Source organism: Serinus canaria, chromosome 4 (assembly GCF_022539315.1).
Source record: "Serinus canaria isolate serCan28SL12 chromosome 4, serCan2020, whole genome shotgun sequence".
NCBI lineage: Eukaryota > Metazoa > Chordata > Aves > Passeriformes > Fringillidae > Serinus > Serinus canaria.
Window position 1 is genome coordinate 43,929,896 of NC_066317.1, and position 20,990 is coordinate 43,950,885.

At 38.1% G+C, this 20,990-nt stretch overlaps 1 protein-coding gene across 1 annotated transcript in view; it reads right to left on the reverse strand.

The window, feature by feature from the left end:
* The window catches only part of PAICS (phosphoribosylaminoimidazole carboxylase and phosphoribosylaminoimidazolesuccinocarboxamide synthase), a 40,336-nt gene that overhangs the window by 17,621 nt on the left and 1,725 nt on the right, over positions 1 to 20,990 (reverse strand). Inside the window, exons 2-10 of the mRNA XM_050974072.1 lie at positions 17,680 to 17,766; positions 14,940 to 15,377; positions 13,853 to 13,942; positions 13,035 to 13,106; positions 8,795 to 8,881; positions 5,322 to 5,393; positions 4,184 to 4,585; positions 2,754 to 2,813; positions 1,517 to 1,725 (exon numbers count right to left, since the gene is read on the reverse strand). Coding sequence (XP_050830029.1) covers positions 1,517 to 1,725; positions 2,754 to 2,813; positions 4,184 to 4,585; positions 5,322 to 5,393; positions 8,795 to 8,881; positions 13,035 to 13,106; positions 13,853 to 13,942; positions 14,940 to 15,377; positions 17,680 to 17,766 — 1,517 coding nt within the window. The remainder of the gene's footprint in view (positions 1 to 1,516; positions 1,726 to 2,753; positions 2,814 to 4,183; positions 4,586 to 5,321; positions 5,394 to 8,794; positions 8,882 to 13,034; positions 13,107 to 13,852; positions 13,943 to 14,939; positions 15,378 to 17,679; positions 17,767 to 20,990) is intronic.

Sequence of the window (20,990 nt, forward strand, 5' to 3'; positions counted from 1 at the left end):
GAGATACCTGAATGCTGTGATAGAAGGGGCAAACCTTGTCCTCCTTCCAAAGACAGCACTTCTGAATGCAAGTAATACAATGCAAGTTCAAGGATGTACCTTTGAACCAACCCATTGTAAAGTGAGAGAGAAGAAAGATTTTTAAACCAATGATGATAATAGTATTGTTGGAAATTATAGTTTCGGTGGCAGTATTACAAACCAAAGAAGGTTTATACTGAGAAATCAGTGTCAAATGTGAAAAGTGGTAGATAAGCACACACTGAAAAAACTGTGTATCCATGTCACTGTATAAATTAGCATTATCAAAAGCTAATATTTTCTAGGGATCTCTCTCCTGATTTCTCAGAATTGTTTTAAAAATGCTAGTCAAATGGCAGATTAAATCCACCTTGGTGGAAAGTATTTGCCTTCATAATGTCTCATAAAAGAATTGACTAGGCAATAATTAAGCATAGAGCAGGAAATAACGTATTATATCCAGTTATATTTTTATGTGAAATTTTATGAAGAGCGACTCGGATGGAATTTAGGCCTCTGTGTGTAAATAAACCTGGTGGCTGTTGCTGCTGCAATAAGGACTTGACTGTTTGACTTGAGTTGTGCCTTTGTATGTGCCCAGAACTGACCTGGCTTTGGCCGGGCTGTGTAGATCTATGCCCAAACATGACTGAGATCCAGAAAGTTGTTTTGCTGGTATACGCTGAAAGAAAACCCCTGCAAGTGTAATACAGACCATAAAGTATTTACACAACCACAAAATGAAGTAGTGGCTAGTAGGATTTTGCAGAATAACAGTTATGATATGGCATTTGTCTCTTAGCATGTCATTGTTCCCTGCACTGTTTCTATGTTTTCTGTGGGTTACTGGACACAACAGACCCCTTGCCCAGTACAGAACAGGGACCATAACTCATGCCTGCCCCTTCTACGTAGGCATCAATTCTATATACTTTCTTTCTGGTTCACTGAATTCTCCAGTTTAGTGCTGCACATTGCTGCAGGCCTTTAGCATTCCCCTACACCATCATAAGCAGGGGAAGAGACTAGGAGGAGGGTAAATGCTGGTTAAGGAGTTAAGAGTTGTATTTTCCCCACCAGCCCGGCCTAACCAAAAGGTTCTCCTATGTCTTCAACTGTTTGGTTAATTGCAGAGGACTAACTTGTTAGGAAGACCATGGAGATGGTAATTGGAAATGATGGGATGAAATTTCAACTGTACATGTTTTCTTTGATGAGTTGAAGTATTATTTTCTTTCAATTAAGGCTGTTAATTTTGGCATGTAGGTGAACCAAGATATATAGGCAGAAGTCATATTTTTTATTTGACTTACTGACATAACCACTAAAAGCTCATAGTGAAGGATTATGATGGAAACTCACGCCTTGTTTTAGTGTAAATGACTGAAGGTGACTATATTAAAGGGAAGCAAGCATGTACTCATCTGGGTAACCTACACTTAAGTATTTCATTTCATACTACCTGACAGAATCTATTTGCATGTTAATTTCATAGAAAGTTAGTGAAACCAACCTGTTGTATGGCTGATGGATCAGTATACATCTGTGTTCTGCTGAGGTCTTGCATTTCTTCCTGCTTACAAAGCCTTTCAAACAGTAACTTTTTGCCTTCTGTTACTGTGTGCACTCTTTCTGTTAATAGTTTTTGGAAGTGGAGTATGGTGTTTTCAGAAGCACTTTTCTTAAGTGGAACAGGTGACACCTCTGTGGACAAAAGCAAAGAACGTGGTTAGAGTGCCCAAGTCAATGAACTGCTGACACTGAAGTATATAGCACATGCTGGATTTTCCTAAAGCTGTTCTTCTGATCTGCTCTTTTGGCAGGCATTGCATGGTGTTGTATAAGGGATCACTGTATAATGGAGAGTAGGAATTCAGCAGTCCCTGTAAAAAATCATTTATATCTCACACTTCCAGTTTTGCTTAGCTACAGACTACTCCAAGAGGTACTTCCATAATAGGCAATAAATGAAAGTCTACTCAATCACACAGGGTGATTGAATACAGAGTTAGTGCAGTTTGTGCTGGTGAACTAAACAGGTTGAACTAAAAAAATGTAATGTTCAGATAATTTCTCTTCATCTGTCTGTAGATATCATTTTAGTATTAAAAATTGTGGGGAACTCCTTAAAACTAAGTTTTTTGTTTCTCATTATTTGATTTTATTTAGGGCCTGTCAGTTTTTCAGGAAGAAAAATAAGCTGCTGACTTTCCCCATATCAGATCACATGCCACATATTTCTGTCCTTCTCATCATTTTTCTCTCTCCATGGTTCTCTATTCCATCTTGCCTTTGACACAGCTGTCTTAACCTGTTTTCTTGTGTACAAAACATTAGACATGTTTACAGACACAATAGTGTAATATGAGAAAATCACATCCATGACTGCCTGTCCCTGCTTTCCCTTAAGCAACAAAATTGAGACATCTTGTTTTTTAAATACTATATTTTCTTTGCATATGATTCTTATAAATTAAGTAAGTTTTTCCTGATGTTTACCTCATTTATACCAGGGATGAGGACTGAAATGAATAAATTGCAATTTTCCTTAGGCCTACATTTCTATCAGAACTCTTCTTTTGCTGATTGTTGTGGGTGAGAGGAGAATGTTGGTTTGGAGCTCGGTGTTAAATTCTAGGATTATGGCTTTTTAACTGTTTGAATACTGGATATAATAATCTGGCATCCAATTAAGCAGTGTATAGATGCTTTTAAAAGTCAGGGGCTCTTACCATCATTCCATGTTTTTCTTTTGGTACTCAAAGATCCTGTGTTTGCTGTAGCATCTCCCACTGAAATTTAGAAGAGAAGAATAAGGTGACTAAGCCTTTTGTTGAGATTCTCAAGGCACAGTCAGTCACAAACCTGGTTTTATACTACAAAAACAAATACCCTAGGACAAGACACATTTATTTGGCAGATGCCTCAAACAGATTAATAACTGAAGCTTCTTTTGTGAAAGATTATTGTTTTACTGGCCACTGCATCAGCATTCACAGATTATGCAGTCCTTTTCCAGCATGCTAAAATGTCAAACAGCCAGGTTGGTTGTTAAGTGTTCACAACATGCTTGGTGTAGACATATGCCATTCATGGACAGTAGAAATGAAGAGTAATATATTCAGTTTCTTTATTTGGAAGAAAATACATGTCTTGAGAATGTGATCTAGCACAAGACTGAGGCAGGGAAAACTGTCATCCCACAGTTCTATGGCTGTCATTCCAGCTGCAACTAGTGCACTACTGGGTGGTACTCTTGGACACTACATTAGGGCTCTGATCCATGACTGAGCACAGCTGGCTTAAGGCTGGTTCTGCTCAAGCCATCCACCTGGTCTTTGCTGCAGAAATGGTTCAAGTCCTCAACTAACATTTGTGCTGTTGCAAACTATTTAACATATTGAGAACAATCACAACTAGCACTGCTTTACCTTAAGTCACTGAACCCTAAGTTGAAGGGGTTCAGTTACTTCTATGAGAGCACTTAATCTACCTGGAGCAGGGGCTGGTATCCCTGAGGTCTGAAGCAGCTGGCCAGTCACGAGAACCCTTACAGCAGACACAAGATTAGCTGTGTGGTTCCTAGATCAGAGGGGTTTTAATATGAAGATAGAGGCAAACTCTGTTGTGAAAACTGAATCTACTTTAGCAAAATTAATACAATTATTACAAGTGCTCAAATAAACATCACTGTCCTGGATTTTTCTCTCTCTTGACTGTGGTGTGTATTGAATTAATATACTTTGGGGTTTTTGAGTCCTTGCACTTGGCTTGATTGCTACAGATTTCTGCAGTTCCAAACAGTATGAGCTTGCAGCTCTCTATCCATCAGACATTACATGCCTGCTGTATGACCTCTAAAACCTGCCATGTGTTCTAACACCATTTCACTGTATGTCACTTAGGCTTTCAAAAGCAGATTCTCCAATAACACTCAACACTTCAGTGCTTTCACTTTTTGTTAATATTCTCACTTCTACATGTCTCCATAGACCACTTGAGTTTCCTGAGTGTTCACTATGTGACCATGCAGATACAGCTTCCCCAGTTATTTTCCCTCCCCATTTCTGGCCACACATTTCACACCTACAGTATGACTTAAACAGGTGACTTTGGAAAGTTCACTTGAAGCACTTTATCTCATCACTGAAGTTTTTAGTACCTGATAGGAGACTTGAGCTTTCACATCCCCAGCCTGAGGTTCCCAGAGGCTGCCTTCTTAAGATACAGTCAACTTCATCATAAAATCTCATTTTTCTCCTGGGATTTCCAAGATGCTCATTTTCTTTCTGCAGTGCCCGGTATTCATATTTTAGGTTCTTGTACTTCGTGCGACACTGTTTCCAGTCTCTGTCTATGCCACGTTTCATTAATCTTCTGGCAATTTCCTCAAATATTTCTTTATTTCTTGTTGCCCCTTCAAGCATTTGTTGTATCTTTTCATCTGACCATATGTTTATCAGAGCCCTAACTTCATTATCACTCCAATGTTTTCCTGCTCCTGTATCATTAACTGTAACAACTTTAAAGTGATTTTCTGCTTCTTCCAACGGAATGTGATTATCTGAAAATATAAATAAAAAACCACCTAACTGTAAATGCTATAAATGCATGCTAAATATACATATATGAAAGCATAATTGCAACTGATATTTAATCAGTTAATGATTAATGTTTTATATATTTTATATCTTTATATTTTTTAATCTTTTATAATTTTAGTGTCCATACATAATTGTTTTCTCTTAAGTATGCAAAATATGTATCAAGTGGAATCTCTTGTTTCTCCAAGGCATCTAAAAATTCAACATTTTTTTGCTATAATTGTGCCACTGTTGTTGTGAAATTAAAGACAGATGTATCCAAGTGTTACATGTAGAAAAGTAGTAATCATGAAGCTTTAAAGATCCCAGCATTGGGATCTTTAAAGATCCCAGCATTGGAGAAGTGTGAATGGCAATTAAAATGGCACATTAAAATGGCAATGTGCAAATGGAAAGGTACTTGGGATTCAACAGAAGAAAAAAAATCTTCAGACTTGAAAATAGTCAGAAGGAGGCAGATGGTGCTCATTAGATTATGTATAGAAGGAAAAGTTGAACTACAGTATTAATACAAATTTTGCCCATGAAAGGAAAAGATGTATGAAACTCATTTTTAAGTTTACTAATGAAGCTAAAATGGAATCAGGAGCAGGAAAGTTGAACTGTGTTTACAGTAGAGATCTGATTGCTCCAGCTTTGGTACTGAAAATACAGTGTGATTTATTTCATAATAAGTGCATGAAAATTAATACTCACCTGTCCCAACCATCTGTTTTGCTACTGGTGTACAAGATCTCTCTTCTGAGGTAGTGCTTATAGAATCATCATCTGTAGAAACACACAGTTTTAAATAGACTTGGATTTAGACAAATAAATTGCTAGTATTATTGTCATCCTGTGTAGGAAACACCTATTTCCACCTTAAAGTGTCCTAAGCCCTCAGTCTAACCCATCAGTTATAGACTTGAAGAATCACAGAATCATGGAATCATTTAGGATGGCAGCACTAATCATTTAGGATGAAGTTAACATTGCCAAGTCCACCAGTAAACCAAGTCCCTAAGTGCCACATCTACATGTCATTTAAATCCCTCCAGGGACAGTGACTCCACCACTGCTCAAGTCCAAGGTGACAGTTCTGCTGAGCTCCGTCCTTACTTCACCAAGAACTGAAAACACTGCCATTTTGTGACTGCTGTTGCCAAGAGGCTCCAGCCACTACCAGTTCTCTATTCACAAACACCAAGTCCAGTGGGTACCTTCTCTAGTTGGCTCCTTCACCAGCTGTGTCAGGCAGTTGTCAGCTGCACACTCCAGGAACCTTCCTAGGCTGTGTCCTTTACTCTGTTGTATTTCCAGCAGACATCTGGTCAGATGAAGTCCCCCCCAAGGGCCAGCGACTGTGAGACTTCTCCCAGCTGCTTGTGGAATATTTCAGCTGCCTCTTTGCCCTGGTTGGGTGGTCAGACACAGACTCCCACCAGGATACCTGCCTTGTTGCCTTCTCCTGATTCTTACCCATACGTCCTCAACACTATTGTCACCATGATGAGCTCTAGACAATCAAAATACTCTCTAACATAGAGTACCTAACAGCCTCCCCCTCCTTGTCTGTCCCTTCTGCAAAGTTTATAGCCATCCATTGCAGCACACCAGCTGTGCAAGTTATCCCTGTTTTTCCTCAAGATAGAAACTATGATATAGTTTTCCTGCTACACAATGGCTTCCAGCTTATTCTGTTTGTTGCCCGTGTTGTCTGCACTGTTGTGGATGCACCACAGCTGGGCTTTTGGCCCCACCATCTTTTGGAGGTGAAAAGCTCTAATTTCTACATGGTCATTCTCAGGTGCTTCTGTGGTTTCTTACACATCAATAACTCCTGTATGTCTTTGCTGATCTCCATTCCCTGACTACTAAGACAGCAGATCAAAGGACCTCTCTAGAACACCACCCCTCAAACATTGGCATGTTGCCCCCAGGCTCTCTAGTAAGTCTGGTTTTATCTCTTCCCACCTGCTAATTTAGTTTAAAGCTCTTTCAATGAGTTCTGCTAACTTCTGTGCTAAGATCCTTTTCCCCACTTTGAGATAGGTGCAAGTCTGGTGTCATGGAACCATGATTAAAAATTCCAGTATTTTCCCAGTGTTACCAAGCTTGGAGCCAGATAGAGATCTGCTGGCTCTTCCCACATCATTCTTTTCAGCTGGAAGAAGAGAAGACTATTTGTGCTCTTGATCTTTAACCAGTTGTTCCAACACCCTGAAGTCTCTTCTTATTTGCAACTTCATTGTTGCCTACTGAGAAATTACTGAAATTGTCTATGAACATCAAAACCCAGCTTTGCTTATTCTGTGTTCATTTTCTCATGCTTGGACTCCTCTGAGGCTGAAAGTTCGTTTTTGTGTGGACTTACTTTTTTGGGTTGGGAGGAAGGGAAAGATTAGTTTTCATTGTTTGCTAGGGGATGTCATAGACTAATTATGTTCAATGCTGGTTTTGGTAAAGGGTAGAAATAAATATTCTTTTTATGTTTTGAACAGCTGAGTGCTTCCTTAGGCTCTGTCAGAAATAAAGATTCTTTGTAAATAAGCATGTTCATTTGATGTGCTTTCTATAATGGTACTTGCCAATATATGCACAAACTAGAACTTGGAATTCATATTTGCTCTATAAATTGTTTTCTCTTCAGTCATTTGGCAAACATTTGTTTTTCATAAGTCATATGCAAGAATATATTTTGTACCTGTGGAAAACTTGGAAATCGTACTCTCATCAGCATGTGTGTGTGATTTACTTGAGATCCTAGAAAAAAGGTAGGTTTTCTCATAAACAGGCACCCTATAACTCTTGAGAAAATTTTTGCATCTTCCCTAACACTTGCAGCTGTTGGAAATGGGCTAAAACAGAGCTGTATGTCTACTCCTAGGCTCCTGAGAGATTCCTTTTTTTCCAAACCATTAACCAACCTCTCCATGGCTTCCATTTCTGTGCTCATTCTCTCAACTGTACTGGCTCTCTGATCTCTTCCTGTCTTTGTCAGTGGCACTTGTGTAGTGCTGACTTGCACGGTCACTGTGTTCAGTTGGATATTACATGATAGGGAGTTTGTGTGTATGAGACAGTAGAGCTCCATGACAGTTTATTTTTCACTTTGCATTCATGTGATCTCGCTATGTCTCAACTTTCAGGGTCACAGATTTACTTTATCCTCAGTGTCACCTGTGTTCCTGTGTGTCATTGTTATGATGGCATTGCTCTGTTGTTGTCCTCAGTGTCACAGTCACTAAAGTTGTCTTTCACGATCAAGATCAGCCAATGCAAACAGTTGTAAAGGGTGTCTAGCATGGGATGGATGTCTCAACATCCAAACTACAGATAACATAATTGCTGAAAAGGAAGCTCTTGCCTGGAATATGCCTGATGCATACAATAGAAATATTCTTATGGTAGAAACTTACAGTGTGAAAGGCCAAAGAGTTGCTGTGCACACAATCACTAAAATTGATTCTTTTTTCTATTAACTTCTGCGTACAAACAGCATTACCATAAAGAATATTTTGATCCAGGGTGCCAGGTCACTATATTTCAGTGCCATCATTATTTCTTCTGATGTTTTTTTCATGATCATTTTTGGTTTTATGCTCATTTATTCCAGAATATTAATATCCCTACTGTATTCTAATGTTGAATTTTAACATTTTAAACAAAACAAATCTTCTCCTGATCACTTATCATTGGATATATGACTTCTACATATTGCTGAGGTGCTGATTTCAGTTTTATATTTAAAATAGTTCAGAATATATGTATGGAAATTGCTTGATAGTAAATCATCTGATACTAAATGCAGTCATGAAGTAGTTCGAAAATAGAGACAATGTATAAAATGTTCTGAGTTTTTGAGACAGCCATTTACCTTTCTATTTTATCCTCTCTAGCAACTGTGTAAGAGAAACCATATTTGTGTCACAATCAATTGCAGACTAATGATACTCATCATAAAAAGGAGCATGTTGTCTGGGAAAATAAGATTTTGTTATAATTATGGGAAGGAGAAACAAGTGTTCATACATTTCTGCACTATGAAATCAAACAAAATACATCATTTATCATAACCTAGAAGTAGAACAAGTGTAATTTGCTGGAATAACATATGAACTTTTGGAATCTGCAATGCCCAGTAAAGTAGAATGTCCTGTTAAAACTGTCATGAGAAAGTCCTGACCTACCTATATCAATTGTCTCCTTCTTTATTTGTGTAGCTTCCAGAGCTGCTCGGGTGGAGTTTGCTAAGTCCCCCTCATCTTCAACGATTTCTGTAAAAAATAATCATTTACAGAGTTCTTATTAACTAAACACATCTTGAGTGATGTCTTGACAATCAACTACTCAGAATGCTCCTGATAACTGCTGTTAAAGATTTCCTCCCTTAATACATTAAAGCTGCCATTTATCTGCAGTAATAGGCTTAAGAACAGAATGTACCTGCTTATAAAGTAAATCCAGAACATCACATAACAGCTGCAGTATATAAGTTTATGGGTTACATGTGCAAACTCTTAAGTTATTTTAACCTGGATCAGAATTTGTAGAACGGTTCACTGATGTTTAAGATATCTAGTTACTGACAAATGTTTGTGAAGCAGAACAGGCAAGACAGTGACTTGCATAAAGGGTGTAATATATACTGAAATTATTGAAAGACTCCCAAGTGACTGATGCCAAGAGTGTTTGAATTAGCCCCAAAAAGGAGCAAGGGACCCTGACACATCAGGGTGCTGTGCTTAGTCAATTGATCTGTAAGGCTGCCTGCCAGATGGAGACAGTGTACTAAAGCCTGTCCTGAGAGCATCTCTGCTGCTGCAGCTTGCATGGGTTTACATCACACAACTGGGTGACAGAGGTGTCCCTGGGCTCCCCTCCATGGGGAGGAGATCTCCACTCCTCTGCCATTGGCCCACTGGTGTTAAGGGAAAATTCCACCCCTCTGCCTTAGGACAGAGGTATGGGCAGGTGGATGATGCAATTGGTCTTGCTGATCCTCGCTTCTCAGTGAGGACACTGCTCTACAGAGATTAAATGGTGAAGGCCACATCATGGATCAATGACAGCAGTTTTCTGGCTCCCAGCCTGTTCTCAGTCCATTTAAGAATATTGCCCCTGAACATTGAGCAATAAAGTTTAATCTAGAGCGATTTTATTAAAAATTACCCCCAGATCAATACAGCTTGGTTTGCATCAGATGTTCTTTATGATGTGACTAGCATCACGTGCTTTCTTTTTTTTTTTTTTTTTTTTTTTTTTTTTTTTTTTTTTTTTTTTTTTTTTGGGTGAGCCAAGAATGTGGGTAGGGAGCCTGGCTTTTTTTCTTTCTAAGGCACCTTTCAGAGTTTTGGAGGGAAGGCACAAGAAGAGTAAGACTGAGCCAAACAGAGCAAGCCATCAACAGTTTTTGGCATGAATAAAACACAGTGGCTCCATCTGAATTGTTAGTGAAGCTATAGACAGTTGCCAGCAAATATGCTTAATCTCTACTTTGTGTTTGAAGCACTGCTCACAAGGCCACCCGAGCAATGCTGTCACAGTCTTTCCTTTCACCCTCTCAGACTGATACAAACTCTGTTCTCTTTTGGCACTCTGTCAGCATCACTAATTATCTTGTTTTCTGGCTCATGAGGCAAGATTAGTAACTTGTCTCCTAATCCTTACTCTCATGTGTGTCTGGAATAGTATAAAAGGGAATTGGGATATGTTAAAACTAGGGAAAATTTTCAGTGTGTGGCTTATGTTTACACTCCAACAACTTGCAAAGTTGCTGCTCTGTCATACAGATCTATGAGAGTGGATACAGAAAACTGGGTGCTCAATTAAGAGTTTCTGTCTGCAGCCCAAATATGCCTAGCTAACTCAGTGAATAATCAAGAACTTTTGGGTTTGCACTTCTCTGAAACACTGCTTAACACTAGTCTGGGGCATATGTATGTAAACATTATCTTTTGACTTTATATCTGTACATTTTAAAATTCCTTGCACACAGCAGCAAGTGTTCAAGCCAGTGTTAAGTGCCTGTGTATGTACCAACTTAAGATCTTAACTTTAAACAACAAGGTTTTTAAAAAGCCCTTGCCTAGGAATATATCTTGGAAGAGTCACTACTTAAAATTTGTTCTGAGAGGGACACCTAGTAAAGTGTAGGGGGTATCAAATATCCTAAGAAAATAAAGGCAAGGAAAGGAATTTGTTTGACATAAAATACTTGCAGTAGGTATTTTTAAGAACATCAGGCTACTTGTATTTCTTAGAAACCTGTTTTCATCTCCACTGTGGTTCCCTAGCACTTCAAATTTAATCAAACAACTGTACATACACTCTGTGGTCCTACTGCTAAGTCTGACACATGTGGAATGTACATGGAGTTTGGATTGACAGACTGCATAGACTGAAGTTATTGACTCTTCTGAACAGATTTGTTGCTTTTATAACAACTAAAAGTGATCCCACGAAATTGAAAACATCAGTGAAAATGACTAAATAAGGTTTTATTTGCAGATCGATTCAATGTGGGGTATGTTTTGCCAAAAGACAGAGCAACCTGCAGTGTCCTCAGCCTATCACAGAACACTTTAGCTGACATCCTACGGGTTGGGGACTGTTGTCCTTCTGCTCCCCCAAGTGGGCAGTGCTGACAGCAACGTGTCAGGAACTAGGACAGGCTGTGCAAGGAGCTGTGAGGGTTTATTTACATTTGTCTTCTTCTCAGGTGGGCATCTGCTGCTCTTTGAGTAGCAAATTCATACGGGCAGAGGAGAAAAACAATAGCATGGCACATCAAATAACTAGTGTTCTTCTGAAACTGGTATTTTTGTCTTTTGACTAACACCACCTTAGTGTTTTTCTTACTAGAGTATGGCAAACCCAAATGGGCTGTTTATAAAGACTGGCAGTGGTGACAGTGTTACTGTGACTCCAAAATCAGATTCACATGTAAGATCATGAGAAGCATGTGCACTCTGAAGCAGCTTGTGCATCTTCTGTGCATTTACACAGCTGCAGTGCCAGAAAGCAATGCCTTCCCAGGCTAACTCATATATATGTGTGTGTATATGAGCAAGTGCATCTACAGCTCTGGTTGCAGAGTACATTAACTGATAAGGAAGATACCCAGATGTGAGTTTATTGGAATTTCTAAATTCTCATTTATGCCAAATTCGGGTTTTCTACAATTTTTTTTTCAAGGCTCAAAAATACCTATAGATTTAATAATTCAAGCCTGTTGAGAAACACTTTTCTACAAAAGTTCTGTTGAATATGCAGAAGCTTTTAAAAAAAGTCACATCCTAAATGCCAATGATTGTGAGACATTACTCATATCAAACAACCAATGTAATGTATCAATGCCTTTTCACTATCAGCATGTATATTTATGAGTACAGAGCTACATACAATCTCTTTACTTACCAGTTTCTTACTTCAAATTACTTGGACTGTCTAGGAAAGGCATGTACCACAATTAGAACAAAGGGTCTCCATGGTATTGTAACATAAAAAGTGTACATCTTTTCTCTGCTTTATGCAATACCTATTTAAATCACCATTAATAAAATTAACAACTAGGTGTATTTTACCACCTGCAAAAAAAATTATTTGAGTGTATATTGTTTGTTTTGGAATGAGAGAAAGAATTTTGCAAACTGGACTTGTTTGTTGGTTTTGCCTTGGAGTGTGGTTTTGCATTTTTCCCCCACAGAAGTTTGAAAAATAGTCTTAAGAGTGATATGCTGAGCCACAGACACTTTTGAACCAATCTGTTTTAATACTTCCCCACAAAATCATACTGCATTTGCAATTACCCAGAAGCAAAGAAACTATGTTATTAAAATACACATATTTGAAAAGGGAGATGGTAACCAAGGTAAACTACAGATATCTTTACACCTACACCTATCTTAAATGACAGAAATGTGTATTCAGAACTTAACTAGAAATATTTATTTAACTTCATTTTAAATAGCTTATTTGGAAGAGTGCAGTCCAAGAAGTTACAATTTTATATAGCACCAGGTAGCTGAAAACTGCTAGATGACAGTTATGGAGCACTGCTGAATCATGACATTATTACAGTGTCTTACTACTGTCCATATGTATGTCATAATTTTACTTATTGATGGAGAGAAATTGAATTAAATAATTTTTTAAGCAGTCTTAACTGGATCCCACAAAATGCTGTTTAGTTCTTTCATATTTGTCTCTCTGAAAATGAGGTCCCTATAGGCAATGCACTTTTCATGACAACCTGCTTTTCTCCATGGAATGCATCAAGTGCCCATGGTGAGCTGGTAAAATGCTGGGGTGGGGGGTTTTTTATTTGTTAGTAAATTTAAATAGAATAATGTAATTGCTATTGAAACAAAAAAACCCAAAAATGCTACTGTCTGGTATACCTTAAATTACAACCATCTCTTTACTTACTTGCTATATTTGTGTCTTTCGGTATATGCAGAGCTGCCCGACTCTCTGGAGTAGTATTTACAGTAACATCATCTGTCAGAAGATTTTTTATTTGATATTAAAATCTTTCAAGTTTACATTAGTTCATTTTAAATTCTGTAAGACTACTTAATGCTTAATTTAGCCCGTATTCTGCCTCACACTACTGAAAGAGAACATGAAGTGCTCTGTTGTGGACAATAAAACCTGTCAGCCTGAGAGACTTTCACCAGTCTCCAGCTGAATGTTAAACTTCTCCTTCCCCTGAAATTTATGTTTTCAGATGTAACCCATCATCTTTCTTTGTAAAGAGCAGAGCATACGACCTTCATATTCAGTGAGACTCCTTAATGAAGTTTTCATCCCCTGACATGAGCATTTACTCAATTGTATCCTGATTATGTATTGTGAAATAGAGATGCTCGATTAGTTCATGCACAGGAGACCGAACAATTCTAATCTTTGGGAATACATAGTTTAAGTAAATGTACACATAGTAGGACATTGTACTTAACTTGCTTAAACCAGTAGTTTCTTCTCTACATTCTGAATCACAAGTCTTTGAAATGATTATTTAAGGGGACTGATTTTATCAAATTTAGCAGGACATTGTAAATGCGTACGCAAGTATGTGATGGTTATCTCTATGATATTATCTCTTACTTTGAAGTTTTTAGGTCTCTGAATTTTCTACCTGTAATTACAATTTGGGCTTATTTTAGAAATTAATTTTAATTTACAAACTTAAAATCATTCATAAAATTAAATTATTTATATAAAGTAGAAGACTTTCAGATTACCTGAATCAGAAACTTTCTTTATATCTGCAAACTGTAGGTCTTCTGACGTATTACTAACAGAGTCCTCTTCACCTGTGTCTCCAGGCATTTCTGTGTAAATAATGCTAAATTAATTATGACACTGAATTTATATACTTTAGAAGAACAGCTGAACAGCTGTGGTGTGTCGAATTAAAAAGTCCATCCAGCCTTGGATGCTCTTTATGCCAGCAGGCAAAGTAGATGCATTAGCAAAAGATCTAGAAATGGCAACTGAAGAGTGAATCTTCCCCAAAATGTTCTCACAGTTTTCAACCAGACTGTCTTTGTGTAATATTTTTCTTGACTTCTCTCATTACTTTACTAACTTCTAGTCTTACATTTGGCCAACATAGTTTCATCCCCTCACCTCAACTAAAAGTTTAATGTTTGATTCTGTTCTTAAACAACAAGCATGTTTCTGGTTGTACATACCAATAAAAATGTTTTAACTTTTGGGTAGTGTAGGTTCATCAGTCTACTCTAATTTTGCATTGATCATCCATTACCATTAATTGTCAATAACACCCAAAACTAAAGGCAGGCAGAGCCTGCCTTCCTTTTGCTATTTTCACTGTTGTCTCACCAGTTCGGGAGTCTTGCTCCAAAGGCCAATCAAACTGAGCTATTTGGGACCATAAGAGAAAGACAATTTAGATGTTATTTTTTTTAACCAGTCTGTTACTACAGATTTCTTTTGCTCAATGTCCTTATTTTTCCAGTAACATAGTCTATCTCTCTGATCCATTTCTGTTATCTAAACTGGAAACAGTGTCTTCTGACATGACTCTGACTGGAATTGTCTCTCTGTATCATTTTATCCTGTCTTCATCTTTTTTTCCTCCTTTTGCTTCTCAGTTTTGCTAAAAGAGTACAGGGAAATCACTCAGCCTGAAATATTACCTTATAACAAAACTACTGGACAAAATAGTAAATTTCTATTTAGTGGTTTTTTCACACCAGCCAGTTGGTTAATCTCTCTGTTTGTGCTTTTTGAGCTTTTTTAAGATCTCTCTAGTGCTGGAAAACTAAAAATGTTAAATGATATGTGAGTAGTTGAAGTACTTACCTACAGAATCCTTTTCTGATTTTGCTTCTTTCCATTCTGGAGGCCTCTCACTTTCACCATTATCTGATTTACTTGCTTGTTCCATCGTGCAGTGCCCCAGAATAGCATCCAGTTCATTAAAAAATTTCATACTTTTACTCGTACTCCCTGACTCTTGGGCACTTTTTACACTCTTGTATTCATGTTTCAGATTTTTGTATTTTGTCCTGCACTGCTTCCAGTCCCTGTCAATTCCAAACTTTTGCAGTCTAGCAGCAACCTGCTCAAATATTCTTTTATTTCTCACTGTGCCCTCCAGTTGTTGTTGGATACTTTTGTCTGACCATATGCGTATCAAAGCTCTGACTTCATTAACAGTCCAGTGTTTTCCTCCTTCATTTGCTACTGTAGGAATCAAAGCTGGTGGTTTGGAAGCTTCTACTGCTGACGCTGGATTACCTGCATTGTGTGGGGGAGGGGAGAGACACAGATTTGTTACCTGCATAGGGTGGTTGGGGTGGGGAAAGGACAGAGAGAATGGAAATGAAGGACACTTGTTTCTCCAGAGAAAGACAAAGCAGAGGTGACATTAAAATCAAGCTATTGGTTATTAATTTGTCAGCATTTTTGTTAATTCTGATATAAGTTTTGCTTTCACTTGAAGACAGATATTAAGATAGCACATGTACATTTAATTAATCTAAGAGGAACATTTCTTTCTTCTGTGTCCTAATATACTAAATTTTTACCTGTAAGACCTTTGAGAGCATCTGATGAGCTGCTTTGTCCTTCAGACATTAGAGAGGAGAAGAGAACTGTTGGGAAGTTGGGATGTGCTGCATGAGCACAATGATAAATTGGCCCCAAGTCACTGACACTAGCATCCAGACTTAACTTTCTGCATACATGCCATACTTTAGTTTTTACACACATAGAGAGATTTAACCTGCGTAAGGATCTAAAGAATCTGATTCTTCTTTCTTAACAAAGCACCTGAGTTGTGGGGAGCAGACGAATGGAGACTTTTGGTTAAGTAAAACATTTGTGTGTCAGAACCCAGTTCTCATGGGACAGAACCTGCACCTTTTTCAGGGCAGATCAATCAAAAATATTTGGTGGTTTTTTTAGTAAATATCAGTGTGAGTTGTCTTACTCTGCATAAATAAGATATTTTTCCATTTTCTCCAGTCTACTTTACTTTTTAATATTATGAGGTAAAGGTTGCCACCCATTCAATAACTTAAAATACTGAAATATTATATATTTTACTTTTGTAATGTTTCCTTATTTGTATTTATGAATTTGCTTTAAGACTTTGTTTTGGTTAAAAGATTAGTTTGGAAAGGGATTTCTCATGCATTTTTTAAAGCTTTGCAAAAATAACTAAAAAACCCCAAATAAACAAACCCAAAACCATTTCCAGGACATGATCAAATAAAGCAACATGAAAATGCACAGTAACTGACAGGTTTTTACAGTCGTACTGCAGTGATGCCTTTGTCACTGTCTTTTTCTGGAAGAGCAAACCAGATTTTGGGTTTTTGATACTTTCTAGCCACTGAGATGTGTGTGATGGCAATAGTATCAGACCCTTGATTGTACACTTCAGTGGAGCACATTTATAATAACCTATCTGGGGACAAACTTGTCCTAGATAAAGCCATTCTTTGCTAGTCTCCATAATTCATTCTAGTTGTCAGTAAGTTGTTCTAACAGATTTTTTTTTCCTTATAGTCTGAGTTAACCAGGACTCTGCAGCAGCCAGGTCATAGGCAGTGTAGTTGAGAAGGGTAATTTTCAGGTGGCACGTTAATTATGCTTTCTCCATTTCTTCCTGAGAGAGTGAAAGAAAATGCTGATTTACTGGTGAATCAAACCATAGGAACTGCCACAGATGATAACTGCCAACATCAGATAGGCCAGAGAGGAAAGGCCTAGGTAAGATGACAAGAAGAGAGGATGAAGAGTGCAAGGAGGTGCCCTCTACACTTTTTGTCAAAGCCATAGAGCACGGGAGCATCCGGGAGGAATAAAGTTTCTTTACGCTTTGTATAGACCAGTATTTCTCACTAGTCAGTTCATTTCCAACTGAGCTATATGCTTAGCCTGTGCCTTGTTTTCTTCCTAAGTATGGCACCTTGCAAATTTTGTAATGGAAGTTGTTGTAACTGGACTGGAATGTATATGAAGGCTTAGAGGGTGTAACTTTGCTGAGCAAATCTACTGGAGTAGGACATTGTCCAGTTGAGTTCTGTGGTTGGTTGGACTAAAACGTTGCTGACCACTCCTTGCTTGGAGAGGTGAAGTTTATGCTGGAGACCTCTGCAAGTCTGGATTGCTCTGCATCTCTCTCCTGACTCAAGCCACTCCCTCATGCTGCTTTAAGCATCCATGATTTAATAAAATGAGCTAGGAAAAGTTACAAGCTGACATGGGTATCCTCTCTAATTTGGCATACTTTCCACTGGCATTTAACAAAATTACTGAGATTAATGCAGTTTAACATGATTAGGCTATAGCATGGGATGTGTTTTGCATGCAAATGGGGGTCATGCAGGTGTTACATCATACACAGTGGTCAGTGTATAGTGATGCACAACACTGCTGAGTGCTAGTTCTGGCAAGAGATGGTGGCAGAGGGTGGCTGCATTAAAGCTATACTGATCAGAAACAGAATGACAGTGTTTTCAAGCTATCAGGAAGTGCTCTGACACCCATGCTGCTTTTTAGTTTTTGTTCTCTCTGTACCATCATACTATACCTAGTTGCACTGGTCTGGCATGAGATATAAAAAGTAGTGGATCTCCTGGAGCATCGTCATCATCTTCTAAAGAAACTGGTATTTCACCTGGGAAGGAAAGAGTTTATAGATGAAAAATAGGTATGGACTAAATTAGAAGTTTAAGTTTAAATGTCCATACACTATGAGAAGATCTTTAACTTAGAAATCTCAACACTTAATTTATAGTTAAATTAAATTTTAAATTAATATACCTGTCCCTATACAGGGGACATGAGTTATATGAGGCAAATCATTTTATGTCTTGGGTGTGAAGCCTGTTTGAAATGCTTTTAAAAATTCTGGTTGAAACGGACTTGATTCTAGTGACTTGTATGCTCTTCTGATGCAGTATTCAGGGTAAATAATAATGTAAAGTAAGAGACATACAAATAAAATAAAAGGAGACTTTGCACACAGATTCATAAAATCACAAATCCATTTATGTAACAAAAATAAATTCCTAGAAGAGTATGAAGAAAATCAGGATGTTCTGCAAAGAGCTCTGGAAATCAATGGAATAACTGTTAATAATAACAGTATGGGAAGGGAACCCATATTCATTGTGACTTGACAGCAGGTGTATTTGTACCTGTCAGGATTAAGTCTAGCTTTTTCCAGCATAGCTTTTCTACATTTGTTTAAAAGGGAACATTATAGCAATTGCTGTGTAAGTATAAAAAGCAGCATATGTGCGTCAGGTTCAGAACCAGCTAGATTTTCACAGAATACAAACTTGTAAGTTGTCCTGTGGCAGTGTGTTGTTTTCTATATACCACGATGACAGGAGGTTTGAAATGTTGCTTCTTTGTACGGGAGCTGAGCTTCTGTGAGCTCCAGCCAGGCAGGGCACCCAGATCAAAGCCCGCAGCTCTGCGGTAGTTCCTCACAGGGAGCACTAATGAGGTGCTGTTAGGATGCAATCTCCTACTCCTGATGTCCAAAAACTGCGTTTGAAACCATTATCCTAAACCCTCCTGACTTTCAGCAAGGCTGACTATGACTCATAGATGCAGTGGCCTGATCTCTGACTGTTCCCAGCTGCCTGCGTGGCTTCCCTGACAGGAGATGCTGCTCTTGCCTCCACCTCCAGCGTCAGGACTGGCATTTCAGCTTCTTAAGAGCAGCAAAGCAAACCAGGGAAAGGAGAATAAATTCTCTCCTGGAAGGCTTCTGAGTGTGCCATAGGCACTAGCATGCACAAGGTTAATTACATTGTTATATTAAAAGAGAAACTTCTTTTATTTTTAGTAAGAACAGTTACCACAAAAAGATATTACTCTATGACAAAAGCTACTCAATAAAATGATTGCACACTTGTTTAAAAAAAAACTATATGAAATATTGTCAATGACATGTTAAAAAGTGCAGACATGGAAAACCATGCAGAAGTGGCACTTTTATGTCAGCATTTCTGAAAGATCTTCCTGCATTTTAGTAGCTGAGTTTTCTGCCAGTCATTGCTGATGCATTTCTGCTCAGCTGTAATCTTTCTCCATTTGCTGAGGTAAAGTGAAGGTCAGGCAAGGTGACCAGTGCCTTAATATTTAAACATAAAGAAAGAAATATAAAAAGCGTAAATAACTTAAATTACTAGGCAAGTATTTTTTCAAATAATGTATTTTGGTTTTTAATCCTTGATTTAACTTGATTAACAAAATTGCAAGGTCATTCCTTTGAACTCTAATGTAAGATACCATTTTTCATAGCGCACCATCACTTTATGTAGATTTTCTTTGTTGTTGATTAGTGCAATAATACACAAACTATACTTGAAGAGAAGTGAACACTTTGACTTGTATCTTTCTTAATGATTATTTAAGCTACATCTCTGCCTCTGAAATGTGTTTTGGGAGGGCAGCATGAATGTCTCTGCTTACATTTCTGCATGTGCTTATGCATAAAGTGTTATCTTTTCATGAACAACCTGGAAACTGGTATATGTTGCTGCCAGGTTTGTCCTGAGACACCCTTCTCAGATTTGATTAATATATTCAGTAATAATTACTTCAAATACACTTTCAAAAGAAAACTGATTCTACCACGTATTAAAAATACTCAGGGGAACACTATTGAATAGTGTTCATAGCCATGCATTCCTATAAAAAAAAGTAGTCTCTTTTCTTCCTTTCCTGTTGCTCCCCCTTCCCAGCAATCTCCCAGTAGCTGAGATAATGTAAGGACATGCTTTGCATCTTTACAATAAGCATACATAAGAATATTGAGACTGGGGCTAAGCAGAATGGTAAATATACAGTGTATTATTTGGGAACATGCCCTGTCCCGTCATGCTTTTTAAAAAGACAAATCAGTATAACAACCAATTTCTTAAACTAAAATAAGATGTTCATCGTGGACACGTATTATTAGTCACAGGTTTTAGTTTGCTGATAGCATTTTGTTCTTGCTACCAAAGCTTTGAGCCTAGACATCCTTGATTCCTCCAGCCCCCTCAAAACGAGATATCTTTGCTTCTTTTAAAAGAAGTGAGGGACCATTTTTCTCTCCTCTCCTACAACACACTGTGTTTAAAGGGGAGAAGCCTAGGAGGGGGCCTGCAGTCGCTGCTGGGGCAGGAGCAGGGGGCTCTTTGCTTCTGCCAGGGATTGCCTTTCCCTCTGTGGGAGTGTTACTGGCAGCTCTGTCCCTGCAGGAGGACTTGAGAGCATCAGCTGTAGAGCCACTGATGCCAGTTTAGCATTAAAAGTGCTCTTCAAAGTACTGGGCTGGGCAGGCATTGGACTCTGACTGCAGGTGGAATAGGACTGGGCCTCTAGTACAGTGTTAGTTGCTTGACTTGCATTCTTAAATAAGAAAGTTGATGATCTCACAGCTGTTCCCTCAGCCCCTTGTGGTGGATGTATGCATGCATTCTGCATAGCTGCAGGACACATTTCTATCTTAGTGTGCTTTCATTGCGGCTCAGTTGTGGTTGTTGCAGAAATCTTTGCATTTCAATTTTTGCATTAGTGTTGCATTATTACAGTTAGCTGCATTTAATTTTTGTTTATCCATGAAAACTTGTTTGCTTTTATTTTTCTGGAGGTAGTAACAGAAGTGCTTTTGAAATCAAGAGATATATTTAATTATACCAGCTTTAAAACCAGACTGTCCTAGTGCTTCAAAACAAGGCATGTCTCATCCAGGGGTAATTATTTTTATAGATTCACTATAGTTTGGGATTCACAGTTGAAATTAACTTTTGCTGATTTAAATCTACTAGAGGTCTGAAGCAGATGAGAATTAGGATTACCAGGTGCAAACTACATCAAAACACAGAGGATAATCTAATG